The sequence below is a fragment of the Alosa alosa genome, chromosome 11 (genome assembly GCF_017589495.1).
Source record: "Alosa alosa isolate M-15738 ecotype Scorff River chromosome 11, AALO_Geno_1.1, whole genome shotgun sequence".
NCBI classification, from domain to species: Eukaryota; Metazoa; Chordata; class Actinopteri; order Clupeiformes; family Clupeidae; genus Alosa; species Alosa alosa.
Genome location: NC_063199.1, coordinates 14927926 through 14953743, shown reverse-complemented (window position 1 = coordinate 14953743; position 25818 = coordinate 14927926). Strand labels below are relative to the sequence as shown.

The 25818-nt window shown below is 42.8% G+C and overlaps 2 protein-coding genes across 7 annotated transcripts in view; both read left to right on the top strand.

Annotated features, from left to right (window-relative positions):
- The first annotated feature begins 641 nt into the window (after positions 1–641).
- On the top strand, positions 642–8171 carry skor1b (SKI family transcriptional corepressor 1b). The gene is given in 10 exon segments (XM_048256266.1): positions 642–1030; positions 1997–2252; positions 2254–3726; positions 4314–4413; positions 4516–4623; positions 4758–4832; positions 5678–5752; positions 6221–6295; positions 6891–6956; positions 7446–8171. Coding segments are annotated over 9 exon segments (2394 nt in total). The 5' UTR covers positions 642–1030; positions 1997–2006; the 3' UTR covers positions 7622–8171.
- Positions 8172–11745: 3574 nt separating this feature from the next.
- Positions 11746–25818, top strand: part of pias1b (protein inhibitor of activated STAT, 1b) — a 38329-nt gene continuing 24256 nt past the window's right edge. Inside the window, exons 1-2 of one of the 6 annotated variants that reach the window (XM_048256268.1) lie at positions 11746–11819; positions 22784–23261. In XM_048256268.1, coding sequence (XP_048112225.1) covers positions 22787–23261 — 475 coding nt within the window. In that variant the 5' untranslated portion in view covers positions 11746–11819; positions 22784–22786. Of the gene's footprint in view, positions 11820–12304; positions 12387–12592; positions 12671–20510; positions 20545–22235; positions 22530–22783; positions 23262–25818 lie in introns of those variants that run through there. The other 5 variants (XM_048256267.1, XM_048256272.1, XM_048256270.1 and 2 more) reach the window with 5 other exon arrangements.

Below are 25818 nucleotides of genomic sequence, written 5' to 3'. Positions count from 1 at the left end.
GCATCGCGGGGTGAGCCGGCGGTCATTGATCGGGCTATAAATACTTATGAATAGTTAACGCGGCCATATCACTCAACCGCTTACCTCGGGCTGGTGCTTACACTTATCAGACGCTTTGTTCACGCTACCTGTTCTTGCCAGGACGCGTGTGGTCGTCCACCTCTCGTGTGCTGGAGATTGGACTTGGAGCTAGAGGCAAACAGGTGTAGCGCAATAAAGTAGTCCCAAATAAGATTCTTTAGCCCCTTCTTCAAATATTCCATGACAATGCTGTAAATTCGTTGTCAGACCCCCCCCCCCTTTAAACCAGCTGATAGGCAAGGCTACTTTTGACGATCATCCTAAATGCAATTATCAAAAGCACAAAAACGTGTCATGTAGCCTAAATACAAATTGAAACGGTCAGACTAACGATAGGCTATATGTATATTGTTTCGGTGGCTGACCCTTGTTCATACCACACTGTACGATTATCCTATTTGCCAAACGCGCGCACACACACACACACACACACACACACACACACACACACTCACACTCTCTCCCTCTCTCTCTCTCTCTCACTCACTCACACACCATCATCTTTCTTGCATTTCTTCAAAAATCACGTGACAAAAATAAAACGTCTCCAGGCCAATATGACAGCAGCGAGTGTGGTTTCTGTCGGTCCCGTAGGCAAACAGTTCATGTAAATATGCTTGCGCTAAGTGGGAGTGCCTCGCTATTACTTTAGCTGTCACTGCTGAACGTCTTGAATGGCTTTGTCGTAAAGAGGAGCGCACTACCTTACCGACGGTCACTCCTCCAGCTCTCACTCACGCCAGAAACCCTCGAGGAGGATGCACGTCCACATGTACTTCTGATAAAACACACACACAACTTCTTCACAAGAAGGCACTTGGACATTTCTATCCGAAACAGACGTAATTATCACATTGTCGACAAGAGGACTGTCCAATTTCGTCGCCAGTTTGACTTTTCTTGTTTATTTGCTGTTCAAAAACTACTGCTTTCTGACCAGTCTTAAAAGGTGAGTTTGAATGTTCTGTGTTCTGTGTTCCTTTGTTTGCCAGTAATATTGCTAAAGTGCTTATATCGCGTGTTAATGTGGTAATTAGCTTTTAATAAAATCGTGACATATAGACTATTGCGTGTTCTAGTATGCAAAAGGAATAAAAGAATTACTAGAATGACCGATGGTTTATAAAATGTATATTTAGGCCTATATAATAATGCAGGACAAAAATAGAATATCTGCAAAAAACAAAACAAAATATCATGTTTTGCCACTTTAAATAGAGGTTCCTGTTGAATCGTCTTAATTATACTTAGTGTTTTTTCAACCGTTTAAATGTTTAGGCAAGGATGAACCTTGGGTAATTACAATGAAAGCAGCTTAGCGCGTCTTACCTTTTGCTTAAGCTTGCGCAAAGTCGGCTAAATTTTCCTGCTGTGCCCCAGCGTCTTTCTTGACACGATTCCATTTCCCGAATCCAAGTAGGGAGGCATGATTGCTTTCCAAATAAGAAAGCTTACAACGTCATGATACAGGCATGTGAAATTAAGAAACAGAAGTCAAAAATTCATGCGAGCAAATAGCTATTTAACAGCTGACAACTTCAAAACCCTGAGTGAGTCAGATTCCATCCTCTTATGGATTAATAATCTTGATTGAAAATGTAGATCCATGTGTTTCTAATATACAGTAAAATTATCTGATCAAAGATAGCCTAATTAATCCTGTTATTATTATTATTATTATTATTATTATTATTATTATAATCATCATCATCATCATTATTATTAGCTGCTTGTATAGCAATTATTCTTCAGTGGTGAGTGTCTGCAGGCCTACTGTATTACAAAGATCAAATCAGTGTGCAGAATAAATTATTTTTGGAGAGGCTACTGTAATTTCCATCTCCATAATTTTACAATGAGAATGGAGGTGGCATTCTCATGAATGGACTAACACATGTAATATCGCTGTTGATAGGTGTCCAGGAATGGAATCAATTCCGAGTCAGCTGCCAGCCGTACGAGACTCCAGCTGCTCCCCAACTTCCAAGCAAGAGCTGCAATCCTACTCTGGCCCTGCGTTAAAACCTAACCAAGTCAGCGAGGCCTCTCTGTACGGAATACCCATAGTCTCTCTAGTCATAGATGGCCAAGAGAGACTCTGTCTCGCTCAAATCTCCAACACCCTCCTGAAGCACTACAGTTACAACGAGATACACAACCGCCGCGTGGCCCTTGGGTATTACCTGCGTGCAGTGCACGCCAGTCCAGCTCGAGATCTTGCGGCGCGCAGGGGCTATGCCAATTTCATCCCGGCGTTGCGGGATGATCACCAAGCGCGAGGCCGAGAGGCTGTGCAAATCCTTCCTCGGGGCACACGCGCCGCCCAAGTTACCTGAAAATTTTGCCTTTGATGTATCTCACGAGTGCGCATGGGGAAGTCGGGGCAGCTTCATACCAGCTAGGTACAACAGCTCTAGAGCTAAATGTATAAAATGTTCATTCTGCAATATGTATTTCTCTCCAAACAAATTCATATTTCACTCGCATCGCACCCCAGAATCCAAGTACACACAGCCCGATGCTGCTAACTTTAATTCGTGGAGGCGTCATCTCAAATTAACAGACAAAAATTCAGCTGATGAGGTGACGCACGCCTGGGAAGACGTCAAGGCCATGTTCAATGGCGGCAGCAGGAAGAGGACGCTGCCATCCAGTGGGTCTACGGGGTCCTCCCCGACCAAAACCCCGGGACCCCGCGGGCAGCCCCACAGTGAATCCCCTGAAATCCCGCACAAAGCCATGAGATGCCAGGACGAGCAGTCCGGCGTTGTTCCAAGCAGCATGCGCAGCTATCCCGTTATCCCCGTGCCCAGCAAGGGCTTCGGGATGCTGCAGAAGATCCCCCCGCCGCTCTTCCCCCACCCTTACGGATTCCCTGCCTTTGGACTGTGTCAGAAAAAACAGGACGGCATGGTGATTGGCGAGCCAAATAAAACTAACCTTTCAGGCATGTTTTGGCCCGGGACGAAAGACAGTGGCTATCCATCGTTTCCAATGTTTTGGCCCACAACAGGAAGCCTCCCCATGCCACCCTATTCCCAGTCACACCCTAAACCACCCTCGGACCTGTTATGCTCCAGACCAAATGAAGTTGACGTCTCGGAGCCAAATGACCGAGGCACAAACACACCCAAAGAGAGTGGTATAGACAGCGAGCGCTGTTCAAGCACGCAGTCCCTCCGCAATGAAGAGGACAAGTCTGGAGATGACAGCCGCTCGGTGGATGGGATGCCAGACACTCCCCGGAAAATGAGCTACATATCAGCTTTCAGACCTGTGGTGAAAGACACGGAGAGCATTGCCAAGCTGTATGGGAACAGAGGGTCGTATGCAGGGGGTCGATCTGGCTACCTGTCACCCGATTTTCTAAGCGAAAGTTCTAGTTACAGGTCGGCCTCTCCGGATGTGGACAGCGTGGATGACCCGGATGTGGACGTAGAGTCAAACAAAGTGCAGGAGGAGGACTCTTTTGCCTTGTCAGGTGACGGCCACCGGAGTCCACTTGGCCCTGTAACTCAAGAAGCGGCCGCGACGAGTGTGGAATCGGAGGACAGAACCAAGTCGAGCGAGGCACGCGCTACAGATGCTGACAGAGAGAGCAAACAGCTGCCAATAGAAACCAACAGAAATACAGCGATATACGAGGTGGGTATACACACGCATAGACACACACACACACCTCAAAGTTTATACACAAAATCCACTGAGACACTTTGTTTACAAGATGTTAATCCCCCACATGGGAAACATTATTGATTTTTTTATTTCGCTTTTTGGATATTCCTGATTGTTTGTTCAATTTTCCATAACGTCAGTAGGCTATCTCATGAACAACAGGCCTATATGCAAAGTTACCATAACGAATAAAAACAGTCAAATGTATCTCAATTAAACAAAAAGACATGGCTGCATGGCTTCACAGATGTAATTTTATGATCATATGGAATTAAAGCGCAGGAGAGAAATGTCAGGAGTTCTATTTTACGCCCCTTAAATTCAGTCTGTTTAGATGTCTAGAGGGCTATCAGACATGATTAGGAACACAACTTTAATTTATTTTAATTGGGTCACGGGGACACATATGTGGATTGGGGATCATTTGAAACAGAGGTCGCCTGAGTGGAAGCCCTGTTTGAGTGATTCCACACGTGTGAGAGAATGGGAACTGGAATTAGGAAAAGCTCTCAGATAATTGTGGGAAATTGTCTTAAGTATTGTGGTTCATTTTGCAGGTGTATACGAATGAAAGAGACGGCCATGTGCAACGAATGAGCACCCCGTGCACATTTGGATCATCAGTTAATTACCAACGTGATCGTCGGGAGTCGAATGGTGGGAGTCGCCTTTTCCAAAATAATATAAGATTTATTGAAGACATTGAAGAAGACTCTGAGCTCAACGCATGCCATTTTATTTTTTGTATGTGGCTTACAGATACGCGCGAGGAGGAGCCGTCTTCTACTGTGGATGAAATCGAACCTAAAAGTTTCCACCAAGACCATGGCGCTCTGTCAGATGGAAACCAAAGAGAACCTGATGGTGGTGAGTCGGCTTAGGTCATTCATTCATCCATCCACCCATTCCTCTCTCTTGCTAGGTCACCCAAACAATTGACCAAATGAAATGTAAGAGTGGTCATTGGGCAAATAAATAAATCTTTTAACTTTTCCGCTCAGGTCAGGAGGCAACCCGTTGTGATGATGGCACTACCCCAGTGATCGGCAGCAGAAATATAGAAAGCATGGCCAAAGGTAAGGACATTGTGACTTCTGAGCCCGTCTGTGATCTTTTTTTTTATCTTATATTTCTTTAATCAGCGTTGCATTCTGAGCTTCGAATCCCAAACCCACTCCTAAATAAATAGGCCTAATACATACAATAAAACAAAATCTGAAATACTGAATAATAATAAAAAAAATGGCCCATTGAGATTAGTAGAGGTTAACCCAGGTCACGGTAAATCTCGTTTCCCAGTTTGTCCTCTGTCACGTTTAAAACTGGACAATCCCCGGTGATAATACGCACAGCGAGCTTCTTGAATTCACTCCACGACCCAGCTAAGCAGTTGTAAATATGGCCGAAGGCAGGATTATCCGATTTAGGCCGCTAAGGAATGGATGGGCAAAAGGTCCAAATGTCACCGATTAGATCTTCACTTACTGGATTTACTAAATGGACCTACTTACACAAGAAGTCTTTAACCTAGCCATCAGGCGCACCAACCTGTGCAGGGATTTTAACATACTTACCGAGGAAATGGAGCAATGGGTGCACATGCGTTTTCGGAAAGAAATCATAGTGAGACATTTACTATGTTAAATATTTGGATGGTCACATAGCAGGAGCAGGTGTTAGGCTATTGATTTTGCTTATTCAAAATAATAATGACATATTAAGTTACGACTAGGCTAAATGAGCGCAAAATGAGAATTTAAAAATACACATGAGCAGATGGTATGTTTTGGCTACTTGCAATTTAACTCGACATTATGGTTATTTATTTTTTTTTTTTTTTAATTTATTTATTGTTTTTTGGACCAAGGATAAAACGAATTGCAAACATTTTTAAAACAAGATTTCCCTTGTATTTTCACAGAAGAATTGCAGAAACAGTTAGTTGAGCAGGTGGAACTTCGGAAAAAACTGGAGCGGGAATTCCAAACTTTGAAAGGTGTGACCCATTTCTGACTAAGTATTTAACAGTAAACTATAGCCTACAACACAAGAAATATCCATCAAATGTCATCAGAATCTTATGGGTTGGAGATTATTATATCACAACGGGTATTGTAAATTCCATTTTCACCATGTAGGCACCATTTCATAACATTATATTTTCTTTCTTCTTTTTTGCCTCCTTTAGTTGCCTATATTTAAAACACAGAATTTTAGTGTGAAAGAAAAATCAGAAAGGAAGTGCTGAAATATAGCCAACACAAAATAATAAGACCAAATACCAAATGACCAAACACTACATTTAAATGTATTTTTTATAAAATTAGGAACAAGGTGATGAACACCATTTTACTTAAGATTTTTCCATTCTTGTGATCAAGTGATCATCAGCAAAGTCATTTGGACCTTTGGACAAAAGGCCCCAGGTAGAATGGTCCTAATCATTGTATTATTTGCTCCTCAGATAATTTCCAAGACCAGATGAAGAGAGAGCTGTCCTACAGGGAGGAGATGGTGCAGCAGTTGCAGATAGTTAGAGGTGAGGTACATAACTGACCTGCCACTGATTAAAAACAGAAAATGGCACTGGCTCCAAAACGGCACTGCATTTCTGTGAGCATTTTAACAGCATTGGTGTGTGAAGTTTTTTTTTTATTTTTTTTTTTTTATTTTTTTATTATGTAGGTCTATTTTAATTATGATCTTGCAATGCAATATGTGTATTTAATTATAAAACATTTAAACAAAGTTCAACTAAAGGGAAACCAATAATGAAGTTAATATTTCCCATTTTGGTGAAAGTCATAGGTTAAGTTCATGTACGTCATTGGTGGTGTAGACTTATGGTGGTGCAACTTATATGGGGCCGTTATTAATTAATGAACTTCACATGGCAGGCTACATTAGATAAATAGATTTTTTTAAATAAAGGAGATTTTTGCATCCTTTTTTTCGTTGCATCAATTTCTTGTCATCCATCTAAAAAAGAGCAGGACAACAGTGTAGCAGTGTAAGGGCCATGCTGTAAATAAAAGATGTGTTTCTATATATATTATATTATATAATATTATATTATAGTACATTATATCATATTATAGTCTATTATAAAGTTATCCTCTGTTTCTCCTGCTTAGATACTCTATGCAGCGAGTTGGACCATGAGAGAAAGGCTCGTTATGCTATTCAACAGAAGTTAAAAGGTAATGGATAACTCCGCTGTGGAGATCAGAATCACAGCGTTACCATGGCCACAGATAGGGAATACCAGCGCAAAATCTGCAGTCCGAGGTCCTATCCCCACAGAGATGACAATATAACAGCTCCCTTTAGGTTCTCTCCAGGGTATGTTAATTGCAATAGCCATTCCCAGTTTACATGATGGATAGATGGGCAGAGGTGCCCCTGTTCTTATTGGAGTGTGATGGATCTTGGCTGCATGGACAAAGTTGAAATAAGATAGAGGGTTTTTTAGGGGGGTATTCGCAACCCCTTCAATTTTAGTGTGTATTATGACTGCTGTACCAGGGCCTTCATGAGCCATCCTCAGTGTCGTAGAGACCCCTTACCAGAGCTCTTTCCTAGGCACACCTGACGTGACTTAGCTTAACGAGCGTCATTGTCTTAAGTAATCGAGAGCCACAACTTTTTTCCTAGAAGCTCACGACGCGTTGCACCATTTCTCCTGTAAGATGCTGACCCCCCGGCACTGTACTGGAACCTGCACCTTCAAGCACCCCCTGCTGCCCCCGTGACCGGCAGAGCCCCCGCCCGCCTCAGGAACCAACCCCCCAGCTGGTGGACCGAGTGGGAGAGGAACCTACCTGCCTGGAAACCTCCTCTGATTTTTAGCCGAAACCACACCTAACCTTCACCGCCACACCGAACTGCACCCAGTGATATCTGTAGAAACACAGATGTGAGTCTATTCGTATTGTAGTTCCAGGCCTATGTTAAAGCACATTTTGAGAGACAGAAACCAAGGCTTGTTCTCAGATAAAAATGTAAGTATTGTATAATCTGAAGTTAAAGACTAACACAGTGATTACATTGAATAACCAAGACCATCACCTCTAGAAATTTGTTTATATATCAAGTGGCTATGTGCAATGCATATAAAAAATATACATAAACATATATATATATATATTTATGTATCTTGTGATACTTCTTGTTGGTGGAATGTTAGATGGATCTAAATAGGTGGTTTAGTTATTTATGTCTTTGTACATTTTTATTTAACCTTATTTATTTTCCCCCATCTCTGTTGTTTGTAGTCATCTGCAACTTTGTATTATATTAATGTAAAGCACTTTAAACAGGTAACCCAGCGGATTCAAATGTGTATTAAAATATGCTCTTTGGAAATAACTGGAACTGCTGTTTTCATTGGTTAAAAAATAAATAACTGGAACAACTGTTTTCATTGGTTCTAAAATAACTTGTATGAATGATGCCCTTATTTCAACTGTAACACAATAATTCTAGTTGATATTAAAGGAAAAGCAACAAAATGTAGCTTTATTAATGACAAGGATTTAATGAGGGCGCTTTTGCAATTTTTGCGGAATGCAAGGACACATAATAAGAGCATTAATTCGGTATCACTATAGTATTTTCGGTGCCTACAATTGACAATCAGTAACTCTAGCCTACAATTCAGTTCTCTCACGGAAGCCAGAGTGAAAAGTAAGCTTTCAGCACACTTTTTATATTAATAAAATCAGTCCAGACACTCCTGAATCATGAGGGATACAAACAATAGTTACACAATGGACTAGTTTTTTATTCTTTATGTTTTAGGCAAAAACAAGCGAATGTTGCCTAAAAAATGTCTTAATGAGATAATATGCATTGGTGGTTGTGTTAAGGGTGAAACCTAGAGTAATTGCTTATTGACATCATTAACTAATACAAATAATTTCTTGGCTAAATGCAAAAATACTGCACCTTTTTAGATAGGCCTACATTTCGAGGAAATGCTAAAGTAACCGCCTCTGCAAATAGGCCTACAAAACAATACCAGAGCGACATCTAGTGGATCTAAAAAGTGCATTATTTTTAAATGTAGGATAGGCCCTGGAGAGAGATGTAGGCCTGAAAGGAGAAAGAGAGAGCGCCACCTTGTAAACAGTATTTTACCGCCACCTTCTGGTGGATGTAAGGCATCACACAGGAATGGATCCTTTGGGTGACTGTCGCAAGAGACAAAGCCTAGCATAAACAAAATCAACAACTACATAATTTACCAGTTCAATAGTTTCTGTCCCATTCTGAAAATAAGTTGTACAATATGTAAGTTGTACAACATGTACAATAAACAATAATATGTAATCAGTAATCTGATGAGTAGTGTACTACTAATTTTGAGACCAAGTATAAATTGTCTTTAGATATTTAAGTCAGTGATGAAAGAGAAAGGATAGGGAACATGCTAAGTGTGTGCTGATGAAACAACACTCACACTTTGCTCAGAATGAAACCAAATGAGAACGAGGGAAGATCTTTGGTGGCTGACAAGTTTCCAACAACTCTATGAAGAGCCAAAACCGAGACGGCCTGATTCATTATCTACTACACAGAGCAAGAAAAAAACAACTTGGACAATAATCAACAATGAGGACCTGTTGAGAGATCTGATTAGTAATGTTGAGATTATTTAATGATGACATGACAATTTTCCACTGTTTTCTGTATGAAATTGAGCCTACATTTGTAAAAGCATTTCCCATGCTTAATATTTCATGCATTTTAAGCTTTAGGCTACTAAAAGTCACTTCTTGATGTACATTTTTAAAGGCAACTAGTTTGAGTCATGTGAAGGGAAGATGAACATACGTGTCATTCTTGCTTTACGGCAGGGATTGCAAGAAGATTTCACAAAGGCCATACGTTCTGTGTTCTGATGAATCACAAAGGCCATACGTTCTGTGTTCTTGATGAATTACAAAGGCCATACGTTGTGTGTTCTGATGAATCACAAAGGCCATACGTTCTGTGCTCTTGATGAATCACAAAGGCCATACGTTCTGTGTTCTGATGAATCACAAAGGCCATATGTTCTGTGTTCTTGATGAATCACAGAGGCCATATGTTCTGTGTTCTTGATGAATCATCGCCATGATCTTTACCTTAGCACTTCCGCTTTTCACCTCTGTGGTAATATATAACCATGGCGACATGAGTAAACCAGGGCCTTGAGAGCATGAAACTGTGGCATACCATGACTAGCAAATCCCAGGGCATTGAGAGCATGAAACTGACATACCATGACTAGCAAATACCCATGGCCGAGTAGGGATGGACAACACCACCGATATCAAGTAATAAGCCTAGGCCGATATCCTTATACACATACTCTAAAATGCTTTCTTTATAATAACAGGAAATCTTTCTATTGTGAAAATTGGTGATCTATGTGTTCCTACCTCTCCCTTTATCTAGCTCATCTTTAACTCTAACATTTCAAAAGAGTCTCACCGCCACAAACATTTTATTATGAAGTTGTCCTTGAAAGGCACTTATAAACTTGAACTTGAATAACATAACAGGACCAAAGCAATGCCCAACTGGTGACAGCCACAACACTGCTGTACCCATGGTTGAATTAAAAGCACTCATTCACAATCACACAAGTGCTGTCCCCAGCCAATCAACAATCTAGCTTAAACAATTGGCTATAATACAACAGGGAGCAAGTTACAACAACATATAACTAAAATATGTTCTATGTGCTTGTTAGCCTTATCCCCTTGCTTGTGATACAAATTCCTCAAAATTGTATTTTCTTCCTTTCAAAAGGTCTGCTTTATCACGTCTTGAAAGGAAATCGTTATCTGATCTCACTCAGAATGCAACAAGTCTAATATTAGCAATAACAGTTAACTTTGGACAAAAGCGTCTGCTAAATACTATAACCATAACATTCCCAACAATTTATAGAAGTTGATACTGAACAAAAATATAAACACAGCACTTGTTCTTCCCATTTTTTGTAGTAAAATACATAATATTTGTTCTATGCACACCAAAGGCTTTTCTCTAAGATTTTGTACACAAATGTGTTCAAATCTGTGATAATGGGCACTTCGCCTTTGCATAATAGAACATCTGACATCTGGCAGTGACATAGGCCTATCAAAAGATGTTGATTAAAAAGCACCATTATTGCACAGCCTTGGCCTGCGGTTAATAAAAGGCCATTGTAAAATGTGTTGTTTTTATAATGCCACTGATGTCAAGTTTGGGGCATGTTGACTGAAGGAATGTCCAACAAAGCTCGTAGGCCTACATGGTCTGATTGTAAAGGTGAAGTGGGCTACTCAATAATGGATTTAACCAAATTTCGGAACGAAAATTGAGACAAGAGTATGTAAATAATTAAGGCAATAAAACTGTTGTGTTTTGCGAGCAAATACATCTATTACATAGTATATAAATGTAATAAAGCTCCTTAAAAATTCACACGGAGATCTGATTTGAATGACAGCTAGCTGAACCAATAAGATAACATAATTACCATTAGAACTACTACACTGCCTGTCTGTCGGGACCAGTCTAGGTGCAGAGAATAAATCCCCATGGTAATTTATGTGCCATCTCTTTTGTGAAACCAAGTCAAGGCTAAATTCATCCAGGATAACCAAAAAAAAAATCCCAGCTTAATCCCTTATCTACAGTAGATTTTGTGAAATACCCCTCTGGTCTCACTGGAGCCAGGTTTTTGCAAACCCAGCTTTTATCATCAATCATGTGGGTAAAGTGGTGGAAACCTGAATGAAGTAAAATGCTTACAATGATCTTCGTTGGTTCACAGAAACCATCACAGGCTTTGCCTTTAATTCAGACATGAGACCCTTTCCAAGAATAGGCTACAAATGTAACCAAGTAGCCTATGGTCAGAGAGAGTGAATCAGACTCTAATCTAATCTATTCTTTCACACAAACATACGGGCATTTGTGGGCGTTTTGGGGGTAGCCTAGGCTAGCCTACGCCATGCTGTTGGAGTTGCAAACAAATGCGGCATCGCCATTGAGAGATCACAAAGAAAGGAGCTGGCTCTAAGGTTATAAAAGTATTTTATCATGTTCATTTGTATAATGAAAGCATCGTTTTTATAGCCATACATGTGTGTTCACTTCTGGCTCCTTGGCTATCATTTTGGTAACTATAAAACGAGCCATAGCCTACGTCTTTAGAACCCTAAACATATTGGAGGTGCCAAATGTTGAGTCCAGTCTAGATTGTTTGACGTTAATCACTCCTATGATATAATGTTATTGTCTATCCAAAGTAGCCTAGGCTAAGGTGCATGTTTCGAACTTAACTAGCCTAATAGTCAAATATCAAATTGTCAAAACATTGTTTTGCCAAAGTCATTCAAATAAAGCTTGAGGGTTAGAAATGAATGACTTTGAACTCCCTTTAGTTCACATGTATGTCTTAAATGAGTTCATGATTATCATACCCAACCATCCCGATTGAAGTAGCCTACATACAAAGCCTTTTGCTTGTTCAAATTAAGGCGCTTCTTTTGAATATGTACGTGAGCACGTTAGCATGCCTTTGCGTACTGGGGGCTGATCACGCCTGCGCCAAGAGTAACAAGATGGCGGAGAGTGCGGAACTGAAGGTAAAGCGCAGCCCGAAAATTACTATTGATACAATCACTTAATGTCATTCTCTTGTGAATTTGGTGGTATCTGATATCCCCCATGTGTTTTTAAAAGAGTTGATACTTTGATACGGAGTAAGAATAGGATTTTGAGCAGTTACACTCACAGCATGGGAGGTCATTGTTATTGTTGTGATGTTGAGTCGGCTGTCGCTTGCCAGCTAGCCTATGCTAGCAGAGGAAGCTAGCTGTCTAGCTAGGGAGCTAACTAACCCTGGTAGGCACTGTGGGTTGCAATTCAGGTATTTGTTTAAGCAAGCTCCCAACTGCTGGGTTTATCTGAATCTGCATTCACTTGAATATTCGTCGTTATAGTGATTCAATATGCTGTTGATTGTCATGGATCCTTTGCTTTCTAAAATAAAATGAGGTGTATGGGGCGTTGGAAAGGCTGTGTTACAGATATCTGTTACCTTTCTAGACAGCTATCCTTGTAGCTTGTGGGTGGTGCGTAGGCTAGCCAGTGGGGTAGCTAATATTAGTCCTCAGGTAAATGGAAACTATATCTGACAACCCATGCGTGCATTCAGCCAAGTTACACATTACAGAAGCGACGTTACAGATTCACTGAGCAAGACCCATCCCTGTTGCGAAAGGTGTTTGATTGTGTTGTTAGCTAACGTTAGTTCTGTTCCTGTCAAGATATTCTGGTGCTGAGTCTACCCCTTAGTTGTAGTTGAAGGCGATTTATATGTTTACTGGTAACGTTAATAGTCTGTCCACCAAAAGGGTATATTTTCCTTGATGTCTCTGGACGAGTACTTTAATGACATGGAGATGATCTGAAGGGTGCTTCCTGGATGTATTTACCTTTTGCCTCCCTACTGGTGAGAGCTGAGCATGCTGTTTTGTTGACAAGAGGATTATGTACTCTATCCCTGCATAGTGAGTCGTGTGGTAAGCTACATAGTCTTTTGTAGCGAGATGCTAGCTGTTGTTTTTACCCTATTTTCGTGTATATATTATGTGTATTTGAGTAATATTCTATGGTGATGTTCAGAACTAGTCTAACAGTTGCTCAATTGAACAGAAACCGAAATCAACGCTGTAGTGCCATGCTATGGTTTGATATAGCTAACGTTACTGTTTTGTTTATGAGAGAGGTTTGTTATAGGCGCAGCTGGATGTTGACTCTAGTAATATGGCTGTGTCAATCTAATGCAGGGTGATTCTGACACTTCATTACAAACAGTTACCTTCTCAGCAACACACTCCAAATATAGGATAATTCTGTTATTTCAGTTGTTTAAGTTCCTCTTTGTGGTGGAAATATGAGTGCAGTTGTTCAGACACGTTAACAGTAACCTAATAATGCACAGTAGCAATCGTCATCAATATCAGGTTGACAGTCCTGGTTAACCACGGATGTGTTAGCTGTCATAAGAGTGAACAGTGGGACTGACCCCTTATTGTTGATGTGTCTGTTGATGTGCCATCCTGTTCCAAGAGGGCATTGTTTTGCAATTTGTAGCTCTGCTTTGTCGTAATGTTACATTGATTCAACTAAGTGATGATGGGATTATATGTTCATAGTGGATGGAATAGATTTGTGTCAGTGACAGTGCTCATATCACATCAACTGCATTCAAAGACATAGCCTAAATAATAGGCCTATTTTATGACAATGCCTTTTGTCCACTTGTGTGGCATTTAAATGTCAACAGCAAATTAGTTAGGCATAGTGTAGCGCACACAACCCGGTGCCTCTGCCCTCTCCTTGCTTGTTTCAGTCTCAATTTGAAGTTGTTGTAGCTAATTTGTTTGTGTGATATTGCCTTAAAATCACTGTAGAAGAAATCGTAGTGAAAATGAAATGTCAATGTAAAATAGTTGTCTGAGGGTCTGTCCCTGTAAAATCATGCTTGCGCTACAGAATGTGGGATTGACTACTAGACCATGTTGTTTAGGTACTATCCTACTGTATGCTGTTACTGTGATAGCACCATTTAATCTAAGCAGTATTTTTTGATGGTTTAAGACTGTGTGTGAGTCATAAGGACATAGTGTTAGTTATGTGACACCTGCACATGACTCATCTGTATGGAGCAACTCTGATCATATCTTTTTTTTTTTTTTTTTTTTTTTTTTACTCTGACGTCATTCCTGCAGCTCCTTATGTGCAAGATAGAGATTTGTGTACTGCATCCTTTTACAATACTGACACTGAGTTACTCAGGTCTGGTTCAGTGGAACTAGGGCTTCTCTGTGGGTCAACAGTATTTAGTTTAATGATATATTGTCTTGTTGGGCCTTGGCCATTTTTCTCCAGTGCATTTTACATGATTAACAACTCTGCTCATGCTGCTAGGAATCTATCAGCCCATGCTTTTTGGTTTGTGAGCTCTGTTAAGGACATTTTGTCCTCCCAGAAAGAGACCGTAAGGTCGAGCCGCTCTCTTTCTGTCAGCACATCGGCTGGGTGGTTGATTGTCTTTCCGAGGGGAAGTTTGTTGTGTGTCTTGTCTTCACACACCAGATTAGACTCCCTTGGAGATCAGCACTTCCTCATAGCAACGTGTCACTGTTGGTAATATGGGCCTACACACTCGCACACACACACACACACACACACACACACCACAAGCGAAAGCAAAATTGCTTGCATAACTCCTCATCTGACAGTATGTATGTTGTGATGTTTGTTATTTATTCTAATCAGGCTTGTAGTGTGTGCAGTTTAGGCCTTGTGCTTCAATGTGGCTATCTACACTGTACAGCAAGAACATACATGGGTCCTGCCTGCAAGCTCTTATATAGCCAGTCATTTGGTGGAAATAATGCACTCTGTGTTGAACTGGGAGACTAAATAGTCTAGCCTTCCCAGCGCCCTATCTTTAGCATATCTAATTTTGCTTTGGTGTTACCCACCCACCATACCACCTGCACCACAGCTGGAAGCATTTTGGGCATTAGGCCTACTTCAGGACATGCATTCCTGACCTAAAAGTAATGTAATGTAAAGTAAAAAGTTGCAGCACATTCTTTTATGATTTGTGTCTAGCCTAAAGGATCTCTACTAGACCACACTGAGGCCAGTCATGAACCCTGGACATTCTTGATGGCAGACCCAGGATGATTCTGAACTCCTGGTGTTTTTGGTCTGAATTTGGTGTCAGATCTCTCATGGGTCATCAACAACCATGACGTCACGTCACGGCAGCATATCTGCCCACATCAGGTGGAAACCGCTTCAACCGATTCCGTTTCATTTGCATAAGTCCTTTACTCATTTAGCAGAGACAGCTTGTGGTCTGGTTGGCAAAAGCTCTGGGTTGTCCGTTTTAATTTTGTTACAATTTGACCCAATATGACAAAAGAAGTTCAGCATCTGTAGCAAATGTACTAAAAGTAATTACTGAGTGAGTTCAAAGACGTTGTGTGCACTTTTGACTTTCATGTACGGTTATGGCGCAACTAGAGAGCTTGCTTCCAGGAGGTGTGTGTGTGTGTGTTTGCTTGTGTGTGTCTATGTTTATCTTTCAGTTTGTTTTTAAAATAACAAATGTACCACGGTGTAAAGATAACCAGGTCTGTTTAAGCATCTCTGTACTCAAAGTTCACAGGAAGTTCAGTTTAACTTTAGTGTAACAGCATGTTGAAAATAAGGGCCTAACTTAAGCCTTGTGTTGGTCTGAATTAATACACTCAATTCCTCAAATAGTTCAGTTTGGCGTACTCAGCAAGCACATTTGGAATTCCGTCTGATTCCCTTAACTTAGCAGAATTGTGTATCTACAGATAAAGTATCTTTATTTTGAAAGAGAGAGTTTCTCCTGTAATTCATCCAAAGTCATTTGTAGCACACTGATACAATTCTGCACAATGAAAACAATTCTCTCTACATACCAAAGACTAATAGAGGACAAGGAAAGTGATGGGGTAAAAATGTTGACTAATGGAGAAGTTTAAACTAGCACCATAAGGTTAGTGGTTGTCATGAAAGGTATTAGTCTACACTTCAAAAGCTGTCTGACTTGAAAGCACACACAGCGATGTTGACTGTCTGTTGAGTCCTATATCGTTGCTTTGTGTTCCCTGTGTGGTCGGAAAGAAATTACAGTACTACGCATACAACAACAACGGCTGGCCACCGTCAACTAGCACATAGGCTACATTCAGCTGCTAGTGCAATAGGGGTGCTGAGAAGCAAAAGCCAAACAACGCTGTGCTAGCTTACCATTTCCGCACTAGTCTTGCTCGCTAGAAAACAGAGTTTAAAATATATCAACATCTGATCGAGAATATGATTGATAACTTGCTTAGTAGCGGGTGACACTGGCATTGTCAGTCCTGGGTCTTTTGGTTGTGGATGAAAGAAAGAGGCTGTAGAGAAGAAGTAAAAGCTGAAACCGTGTTATTAGATCCAGTCATCTACAATCTCCTGTAAGGTCAGAGGATTATTACACTGTGCTTCTTGTCAACAAGTAGACAAGCTAAGCAGCAAATTAGAGTAACCTTTTTCCCAACGGCTCCGACAGCAATACAACAAATGTTGAATATGTTGAATCGGCCATAAATGCGTGACCAGAGGTTCATCAGTGATTGCAGAGCCATGTGGACTGCACAGATTGGAGTGACAGATGCTCATCGACCACCCAGACTTTATCAGACGTCAAATCATCGGCTTGGTCTGCGCCCCCCCCCCCCCCCTCCTTCATAATATTCAGTTTGAGACTATAACTTGTTGAAACACTGGCTGCTTCCTTCACATATCTATCATTAGAGTTTATAACTTCCTGCCTGTTATTGAACCGATGCCTCCACCAGTTACCAGTGAATTTCACTCCATCTGTGGGAGATGGAGTTTGATTTTCCCTTCTGTTTTTCTGTGTTTGTGTGTGTGTGTGTGTGAACGTGTGAGTGTCTGTGATGTGTGTGGGTGCACGTGTGTTGCACAGTATTTGTGTCACTTGTGTGTTTTTCTCGTCTGCCGTCAGCCCATGCTTGAGCCACCAACATGGGAGGTCTGTGCCTCACACAGTATGTAATTACCTTTCACTATAAACCTTTGGCCAGACAGGAGGTACCGGTACTCTGCACAGCCTAGCCTAGCCTGGCCCAACACCGTGTGTGTGTGTGTGTGTGTGTGTGTGTGTGTTTGTGTGTTTGTGGCAAGCACAGCGCCAAACTGCTGAAATAAAATCAAATAAATAAAACCATTCCAATAGAATAGTCCTTTTCCTTCTCCACAGCCCTACTCTTATCTGCAGTACTGCGTGTGTGTACAGGACCATTTAGAATGAGCTGAGAACCCCCCACCCTCTTTTTGACCCTTCATATCAGCAGTGTGTTTGTTTCTGCTCGTACACACATGCACACGCGCGCACACCCACAAGTAGCTCAACACCTCAACACTCCTCTGTCTGCATGGAGCGGGTCGAGTTTGCTCCGTGCCAGCTTGCTGCCATTGGCACTGCAGGCAGCGTTCTGGACAAGAGGCGCTGTTATTGTGAGGCCCTCTTGGTCAGACCCAGGCTTGGGGGTGCTCCAGGAGAGGAGAGGAGAGAGGAGGGAGAGGAGAGGAGAGGAGAGGAAGAGGAGGGGTGGCCCTCTGCCACCAAACCCAAAACAAGAAGGGCCTTCCCTGGCTCCACATCCCACACAGTGCACTCCAGCCTGGAGAGAGGAGGGAGGAGAGGAGAGGGATAGAGAGAGGAGAGGAGAGGGATAGAGGGGGATGAGAGAGGAGGGATGGAGAGAGGGATAGAGGGGGATGGGTGGAGACGGAATGTGAGGAGAGCATCATACCGGAGGGAAGAGTGAACGTATAGTAGAATAGTGTGTTTATTATAACAGAGACCGAGTAGAATAGTGTTTTATAACACATATAACAGTTTATACAGAACAGAAACTGAGTAGAATAGTGTTTTATAACACATATAACAGTTTATACAGAACAGAAACTGAGTAGAATAGTGTTTTATAACACATATAACAGTTCATACAGAACAGAAACCGAGTAAAATGCCATGTTTATTGCCATCACACAGTACAACAGGTTGTTGAAACCGTAACTGTAACAACAAGCACATGAAGCTGATGATGCGGAAATAAAGGAGTGGGTGAGACAAGCATGAGGAAGAGACAGATTAGTGTGTGCTCTGTGTGTGGCTAGGTGCTGTGCTGTGCAGTCGATAACGATGTAACTATACAAAACAAAGTAAATTGGGAGAAGGGGAGAGGGGATGGTTTGGGAAGGGTGGGGTGGTGTAATTGGAGTTCTGCATGGAGTGCGTCGGGGAGAGAGAGGAGATGTCCATCTCATTACACACCTCGTTAAGCTCAGCATTCAAACACACAGAGCACAAATGGCACTAACTTGTCATCTGAGAGGGCTGTGTTTGATTGACACACGTCCTGAAGACCGTGTGGCAGTTTGGCTTTCATTTCATAAATGTGTTGAAGATTAGATTGTGGAGTTGGTTGATCCAAACTTTGTTGTCTCCCATCTTTACACTTTTTTGTTTCTCATCATCCTTATGTCCTCTCTCTCTCTTGCTCTCTCTTTCTCTCATCTCTGGCTTGCTTCCCCCTTTCTTGCACTTTCAATTTTAAAGTGTTTTATTAGAATGATAATGACGCAGTCATTAGACACAAGATAAGAAATGATTTCAGCTCACCTGATCCAGGTAGGGAATTCTGGGACGCGTCCCCTCATTGCCCCCTTTACCTGTCCTGTATCCTGTATCCTTCTACTTCCTGCCAATGCTCCCTCAGTTCAAATTAAGGGCACACATGGAAAGTGGAAAATGTGTGTGTGTGTGTGTATGGAGTTCAACATGAGAGCTTAAGTGTGTGTGTGTGTTAGGGAGACTAGTGAGTTGGCCATTTTCCAGGAGAAAGCAGGAACGAGCCCAGGTAAAAGAATATGAAAAGCAAGAGAAACATGAGTTTGGTAGTGGTTCAAATGTGTGTGTGTGTGTGTGTGTGTGTGTGTCTGTCTGGAGGTATGTTTGCAAACGTGTGTGTTTGTACCTGGCTGGTCTGAGTTTGAAGTCATCTTATAGTTTGGTGTGTGTGTGTGTGTGTGTGGTGGGCTCATCTGAGTTTGGCGCTCCATCAGGGGGAATAATGTGAGTTTCTCTTGTTTTCCCTGGAGCTGCACACTGCTTTTGTTTTTCAAAACTCCCTGGCCCAGACCTCTTTTAACACACACACACACACACACACACACACACACACACACTCTCTCTCTCTCTCTCTCTTTCCTGGTTGATCATTATGTCCTCCTCTCCCTCTTTCTATCTCACTCTCACTCATCATGCAGTATCTCACTCTCTTGCTCTTGTGCTCTTAATCTCTCTCTCTTTCTCTCTGTTCTTCTCCCTTGTGCGCTCTCTCTCTCTCTCTCTCATTCTTCTTTTCTCTCCTTCAGTGTTTTTAATCTCCTCAACTTTCTTTTCCTCCTAACTTCCCTCTCTCGTTCCTCCTCTCTCATTCCTCTCTCTTTCCCACTCTTTTTATCCTCTCCTCCTCTTGTTCTTCCTCTTTTATCCTCTCCTCCCCCGCCTGTCTGCCTGCGGACTAGAAGCTGTTTTCAAATGAAAACCAAATGACAGACACGGGTCAGCAGTACCATAAGCGTAATGTGCCACCCATGCCACCTGCGCCACCTTCTCCTTTCCACCCACTCCTCCAGCTCCACCAGCTTTAGCGTAAGCCAGTCACAATATTAAAGACCTTATTTATTTTCCCTGTGCCCACCTTGTGCCACCAGACTGCTGGGCATGGCAGCGGGGGAACCTGGTGCAGGGGGAGCTGCAGTTTAACCTGGTGGAGTGTTCAGCACAGCTCATTAGTGCCATCTAACACCCTCATACATGGCACAGCCTAGTTATTACTATTATTCTGCCCTTTTCTTCTTGTAAACAACTGAGATGGTTTTTCAGCACCCAAGCTGAGGAAAAAGGAGCCACGACCACCATGTGTGTGTTTACATCCCTACGTTCCTCTTTCCTACTCCTCTCTTCTCTCCTCTCCTCTCTTCTTTCCTCTCTCTCTCTTCCTTTCTTCTTCCCTCTCTCCCCTCCTCCCTCTTTGCCCCCTTGTGATTTGTTTTTTGTTCTTTTTAGCTGTGGGTGAGTCATCATGTCCGTGTAGGCCAGTACACGCACAGGTACAGACCAGCCAGCCAGCTCATCTGGACACACATACTGGCCTGTGGACAAATAAATGAGTTCTTAGGACCACCTGCACTACACTCTCCACCTCCCTCCCAACCTCCCTCCCAACATCCCTCTCCACCTTCTTCACCTTCTGTCCTTCTCCCAACTCGCCCTCCACCTCCATCTGTATCCTCTCCACCTCCCTTTGTATCCTCTCCACCTCCATCTGTATCCTCTCTACCTCCATCTGTAACGGACGGGCCTAGGCCCGTCTATTGTCAGTCGTCAACACTGTGCTGAGAGCAGGTGGCTGTTTACTCGGCCGCTTCTCCGGTCAAATTGGCGTCAGGTCAATTTAGCTCCCCGTTCCCAAAGAACTAAGAGCAATGGCAATATATTTCACTCAGAACATTTATTTTAAAAGACTGCAACACTGATAGTGCAACAACAAACAAGCTTGGCAACGTTAACTAAAGGGATCAGTCGGGATTAATTGCCAAAAGAACGAAAATGACAAATCACGCCCGGTCGGCTAAACATTTTAAACTTATGTAAGCGGATGAACCCAGCATCGGTCGCCGCTTCATAAATTGAAGCAACAACTTGATCATTGGACAACCCTACCACTAAACCTTTCCATAGGCCTGCAACGTTTATGACATAAAAAGTTTAATATGAACGCATTTCATCACACCTGACAATTAAACGGAGCTGTGGCTGTTCGCGATTTGACTGATTCTTGAGAACGAGGAGCGAGATATTTGCACCGCTCAGCTCCGCTCACTAGCTCTGATTCGGAGGCATATCACATATGTAAAGATTATAAAATCTGATTATTTTTCGATTCATGACACGTTTCTTCTTATTTTTTAATGCGTTCTGCGGAGAAGGGAGATTGGCGTTGGTCACGGTTTGGTTTTTTTTTGACGACGTAGTTAAGGCGGCAGTCTTGTTTTGCCAAGGCGGCCGCCTTGACTGCAAAGTGCTGCGGGAAACCCTGCTAAGCTTATGTCTGAGGGATCTTATCCTGAAGGGGAAAAGTTCCAACTGTCTCTCTTAAAAAGTGTTTATTGGCAAGCCCACTTGTTCGTTCAGAATGTCGTCTCTATGGAGACGTACCAGTGAAGATAACGCAGAAGTGTTCAAACCAAACCCTGTCAAGCTGTGGTCTGTAGTGGCCTGAGTGTTTTTGTTTGGGTTTGGGTTTGTGTATGTGCACAAACTGACAAACCCCAGAACCCTCTCGTTCATACTCCCATGGGAATGGTTCGCTCCGTTAAGTACACCCTTTTGTAAAATGAAGACGTTTGGTTGGCGCTGACTAACCCGTCATTGCACCCCTCAAGGGCTGTACTTAGCCACAGCCACAGTCACCAGCGCACGCCTTTCTGTTGTCTTGTTTCAGTTTGTCTCATTGGGTCGCGTTCCGCTACTGAGCCTGCATGCGTATGTGACTCAACGTCTGCAGAAGCGCACAGACTGTGGGAGAACACTAGCACACTACGAGCTTATCTCGCTTACGCTTTTTCTCTTGCGTTTTCCCTCTCTTTTTCTCCAAGTCAAAGTCACACAAGCTTTAATGGCATGGTTGTTCAGTGGGTCGCCACAGCAATGCATTGAACATACAGTAGGCTACAACAAAATATAAAACGTCCAAATTGGTCATAGTGTACTTTAAGTAATAAAAACATTATAATGATGATGTTTATAAGAAGAAAAAGAATATATAGTCTCTCTCTCTCTATCTCTATCTTTCTATCTCTCTCTCTCTGTCTCTCTGTGTTTATGGAATAAGTGACGGGGGTAAATGATTGTGATTGTGCGTCATCCTTATGGAAAAAGATTCTGTAGGAGGGTAATGAGTCTTTAATGAGCCTAGTGTGTGTGTGTGTGTGTACAGGCTGTGTTTGTAGTGTACACATGCTCATGTTTTATCATGATTTGGCATGAAGTGGCATGATGACAACGTTTAAAACAGAAATGGTCTTGTAATGGGGTAATTTTTTTTTTGGATATATTAATATAACATTTACAGCTACATTTAGCAGATCATTGATATATTGATTTAACATTTACACATTTCTGCATTTAGCAGATCATTGATATGTTAATATAACATTTACACATATATACATTTAGCAGATCATTGATATATTAATGAACATTTACTCATATCTACATTTAGCAGATGATGCATTTCAATCTCTACTGTCTTTTTTTGCTCTCTCCAAATCTCAAACGCTCCAACAGCAAATGGTGATGAGCTTGCGCGTCTCGGAGCTGCAGGTGCTTCTGGGATACGCGGGGCGGAACAAGCACGGCCGCAAGCACGAGCTGCTGACCAAGGCCCTGCACCTGTTGAAGGCCGGCGTGAGCCCTGCCATCCAGCTCAAGATCAAGGAGCTGTACCGTCGTCGCTTCCCCTCAAAGCTGGTGTCGCCCGTGGACCTGGCACTGCCCGCTGTCCACCTAGCGCCCCCCAGCGTCACGGCGGCGCCCAGCCCGGCGGCAGCGCCCGGCTCCCTGCACCCCGGCCTAGCACAGCTGGCCTTTGACGGGCACGGCGCCCCCTCGCCCCTGCTGCCCGTCTCCCTGCTGGGCACCAAGCACGAGCTGGGCGGCCTGCCCCACCTGCCCCCTGCCATGCACCCGCTGCACCCCGACGTCAAGATGCAGAGGCTGCCCTTCTACGACCTGCTGGACGAGCTCATCAAACCCACCAGCCTGGGTGAGTCTGCAGCCCAGACCAGGACCCTCATGCCAAGTGATGATTTAGCTTTAGTGTTGAAGTGTCCAGTGCTATTGAACGTGTGTCTGCATTGCAGTCACAGGCAGAGCTCACATGTGTTGTATGTTAATCTCACACTTTTCTGAGTGCAAGATGAAGTACATCTTGTCTGTGATTGTCGAGCTCTGGTTTGCATGTGAAGACAACATTTAAGACAGTAAGTTTCCCAGTTGACATACAGTTTGATGAGGTCAGTAGGAGTAAGTCAACACTGTAGAAGTCCATAGAGACAAACAGAAAAGTAATAAAACAGCTGGGCTGAAATTTTCTGTGAGGCAAAACTTGATGCCATCGGTTTCCACAGGAGGACATGTGTGTTTTGAGCCTGTGTGTACATTTAAAGAGGTATGGTGAGGCCGGTATCTTTACACTGTAGAAGTCCATAGAGACAAACAGAGAGGGCTGAAATTTGTGTGACACACACACACACACACAACTACACACACACACAACTACACACAAAAGTTTCCAATAATATGCATCTGACGTCAGGTTTCTGGCTAGCTTCTATAGAATGACCTCCCCCACATTTTCTCCCTCCCTCCCCTCACTCACTCACTCACTCACTCTCTCTCTCTCTCTCTCTCTCTCTTTTTTTTTTTCTCTCTTTCTGTCTCTCTTTCTGTCTCTGGTGCTCTCTCTTCTCTTCTGTTCTCTTCTCTTTTCTTTCCTTCTCTTCTCTTTCTTGTGTTTCCTCCCTCCTTCCTCTCCCTCTCTTGCTCTTTCTCTGTGCCGGAGTGAGAGGGCACTCGGAGTGGCGGAGTTCATCTAGTACTCTCTTTTGTTTTGTCTCTCTCTCTCTCTCTTCTCTTCTTCTCATTTCCTTCCCTCTCTTTTCCTTGCTCCCTTTCTTTTTAGAGAGGAGGAAAGCATCTTAGCACTTTCAATTTTCCTCTCTCTCTCTCTCTCTCTCTTTCTGTCCCTCTTCCTTTCTTGAGGAGGAGTGCGTGTACGTTGGGTGTGGCACTGTTGATTTACCTCCTCTTTCCCTCATTCCAATCCTCACTCACCCCCACCTTGTCTTCCTCATCCCCCTCTTTTCTGGAGAAGTGTGTCTGGACTGATGCTGTTAATTTCACCTCCCGCACTACTCTCTTCATCCCTTATTCATCTTCATCATCTTCCTCTTCCTTCTCTCGTTCTTTCTCTGTCCCACTCTCTCTCTTGCTCTCTCCCCTTCTGTCTTTACTAGGGAGGACGAGTGTCTGGAGTGGTACTGTTAATATCACCTCCCTCACTTGTTCTTCCTTGTTCATCTCTCTCTCCCACATCCTCTCTTTCTCTCTCTCTTTCTCTGTCCCTCTCTCTCTCATTCTCTCCCCTTCTGTCTTTACTAGGAAGGGGGAGTGTCTTTACTAGGAAAGGGGAGTGGTACTCTTAATTTCAGTTCCCTCACTCTCACTCATGTTCATCTTTCTCTCTCTCTCTCTCCCTTGTTCTCTCTCCCTTGTTCTCTCTCTCTCTCTGTGCCTCTTCCTTTCTTGAGGAGGAGTGCGTGTACGTTGGGTGTGACACTGTTAATTTACCAACTCTTTCTTTTTTCTCTCTCATCCTCTCTCTATCCCTCATTCCTCACTCACCCCCAACTTTGTCTTCTTCATCCCCCTCTTTTCTGGGGGAGGAGTGTTTCTGATGCTGTTAATTTCACCTCCCGCACTACTCTCTTCATCCCTTATTCATCGTCATCATATCTTTCTCTCTTCCTTCTCTCACTCTTTCTCTGTCCCTCTCTCTCTTGCTCTCTCCCCTTCTTTCTTTACTAGGGAGGACGAGTGTCTGGAATGTTACTCGTTCTTCCTTGTTCGTCTCTCTCTCTCCCTCTCTCTCTCTTTCTCTCTCCCTCTCTTTACTTGTGGAGGAGTAGTGTCTGGAGTGGCGCTGTTAATTTCCCTTCTTCCCTCTCCATCACCTCCTCCGTGTCTGCAGTCTCTTCTGAGCTTTAATTATCTTAAGGGCTTCTCAGAACGTTCTGGAAAAAAGGACAGAAAAAGACAAGGAAGTTTATTTCAGTGCATTTTTACTTTCAGTCAGTCCTTCTACTGTCTGTGGTGTCATGTATGGATTTGTTGATGTGTTTTGTCAAGGAGGAGTTGCTTAACATCCTGTTTTATTACCTTGGAAGTATTGCCACACTCACACACACTCACTCCCTTTATAGTATGTGCTGACACATGTAGTTTGGCCTTTCCTTCAGCGTAGGTTTCGGTTCGTGAACAGCCCTGCTTTAGAAGCTATCAGTAGAACTGTGGTGATCTATCGGTCACTTTAGGTATGGATTAGCCTGTCTTTCATGGCTGCCCAAGACTTGTTACAGAGGAACTTAAGCCTAGACATTACGAAGCCCAGTGGAAACAAAAGGGTGTGCAAGACTGATGTAGTGTGGACGAGACAAGCCACCTGGCGACCCCACCCCCACCCCGCCAGTGTGTGTGTACTCCTGTAGTGAGCCATCAGACATTAGCCATTCAATTATACATCAAACAGCCCTTTTCCTCCA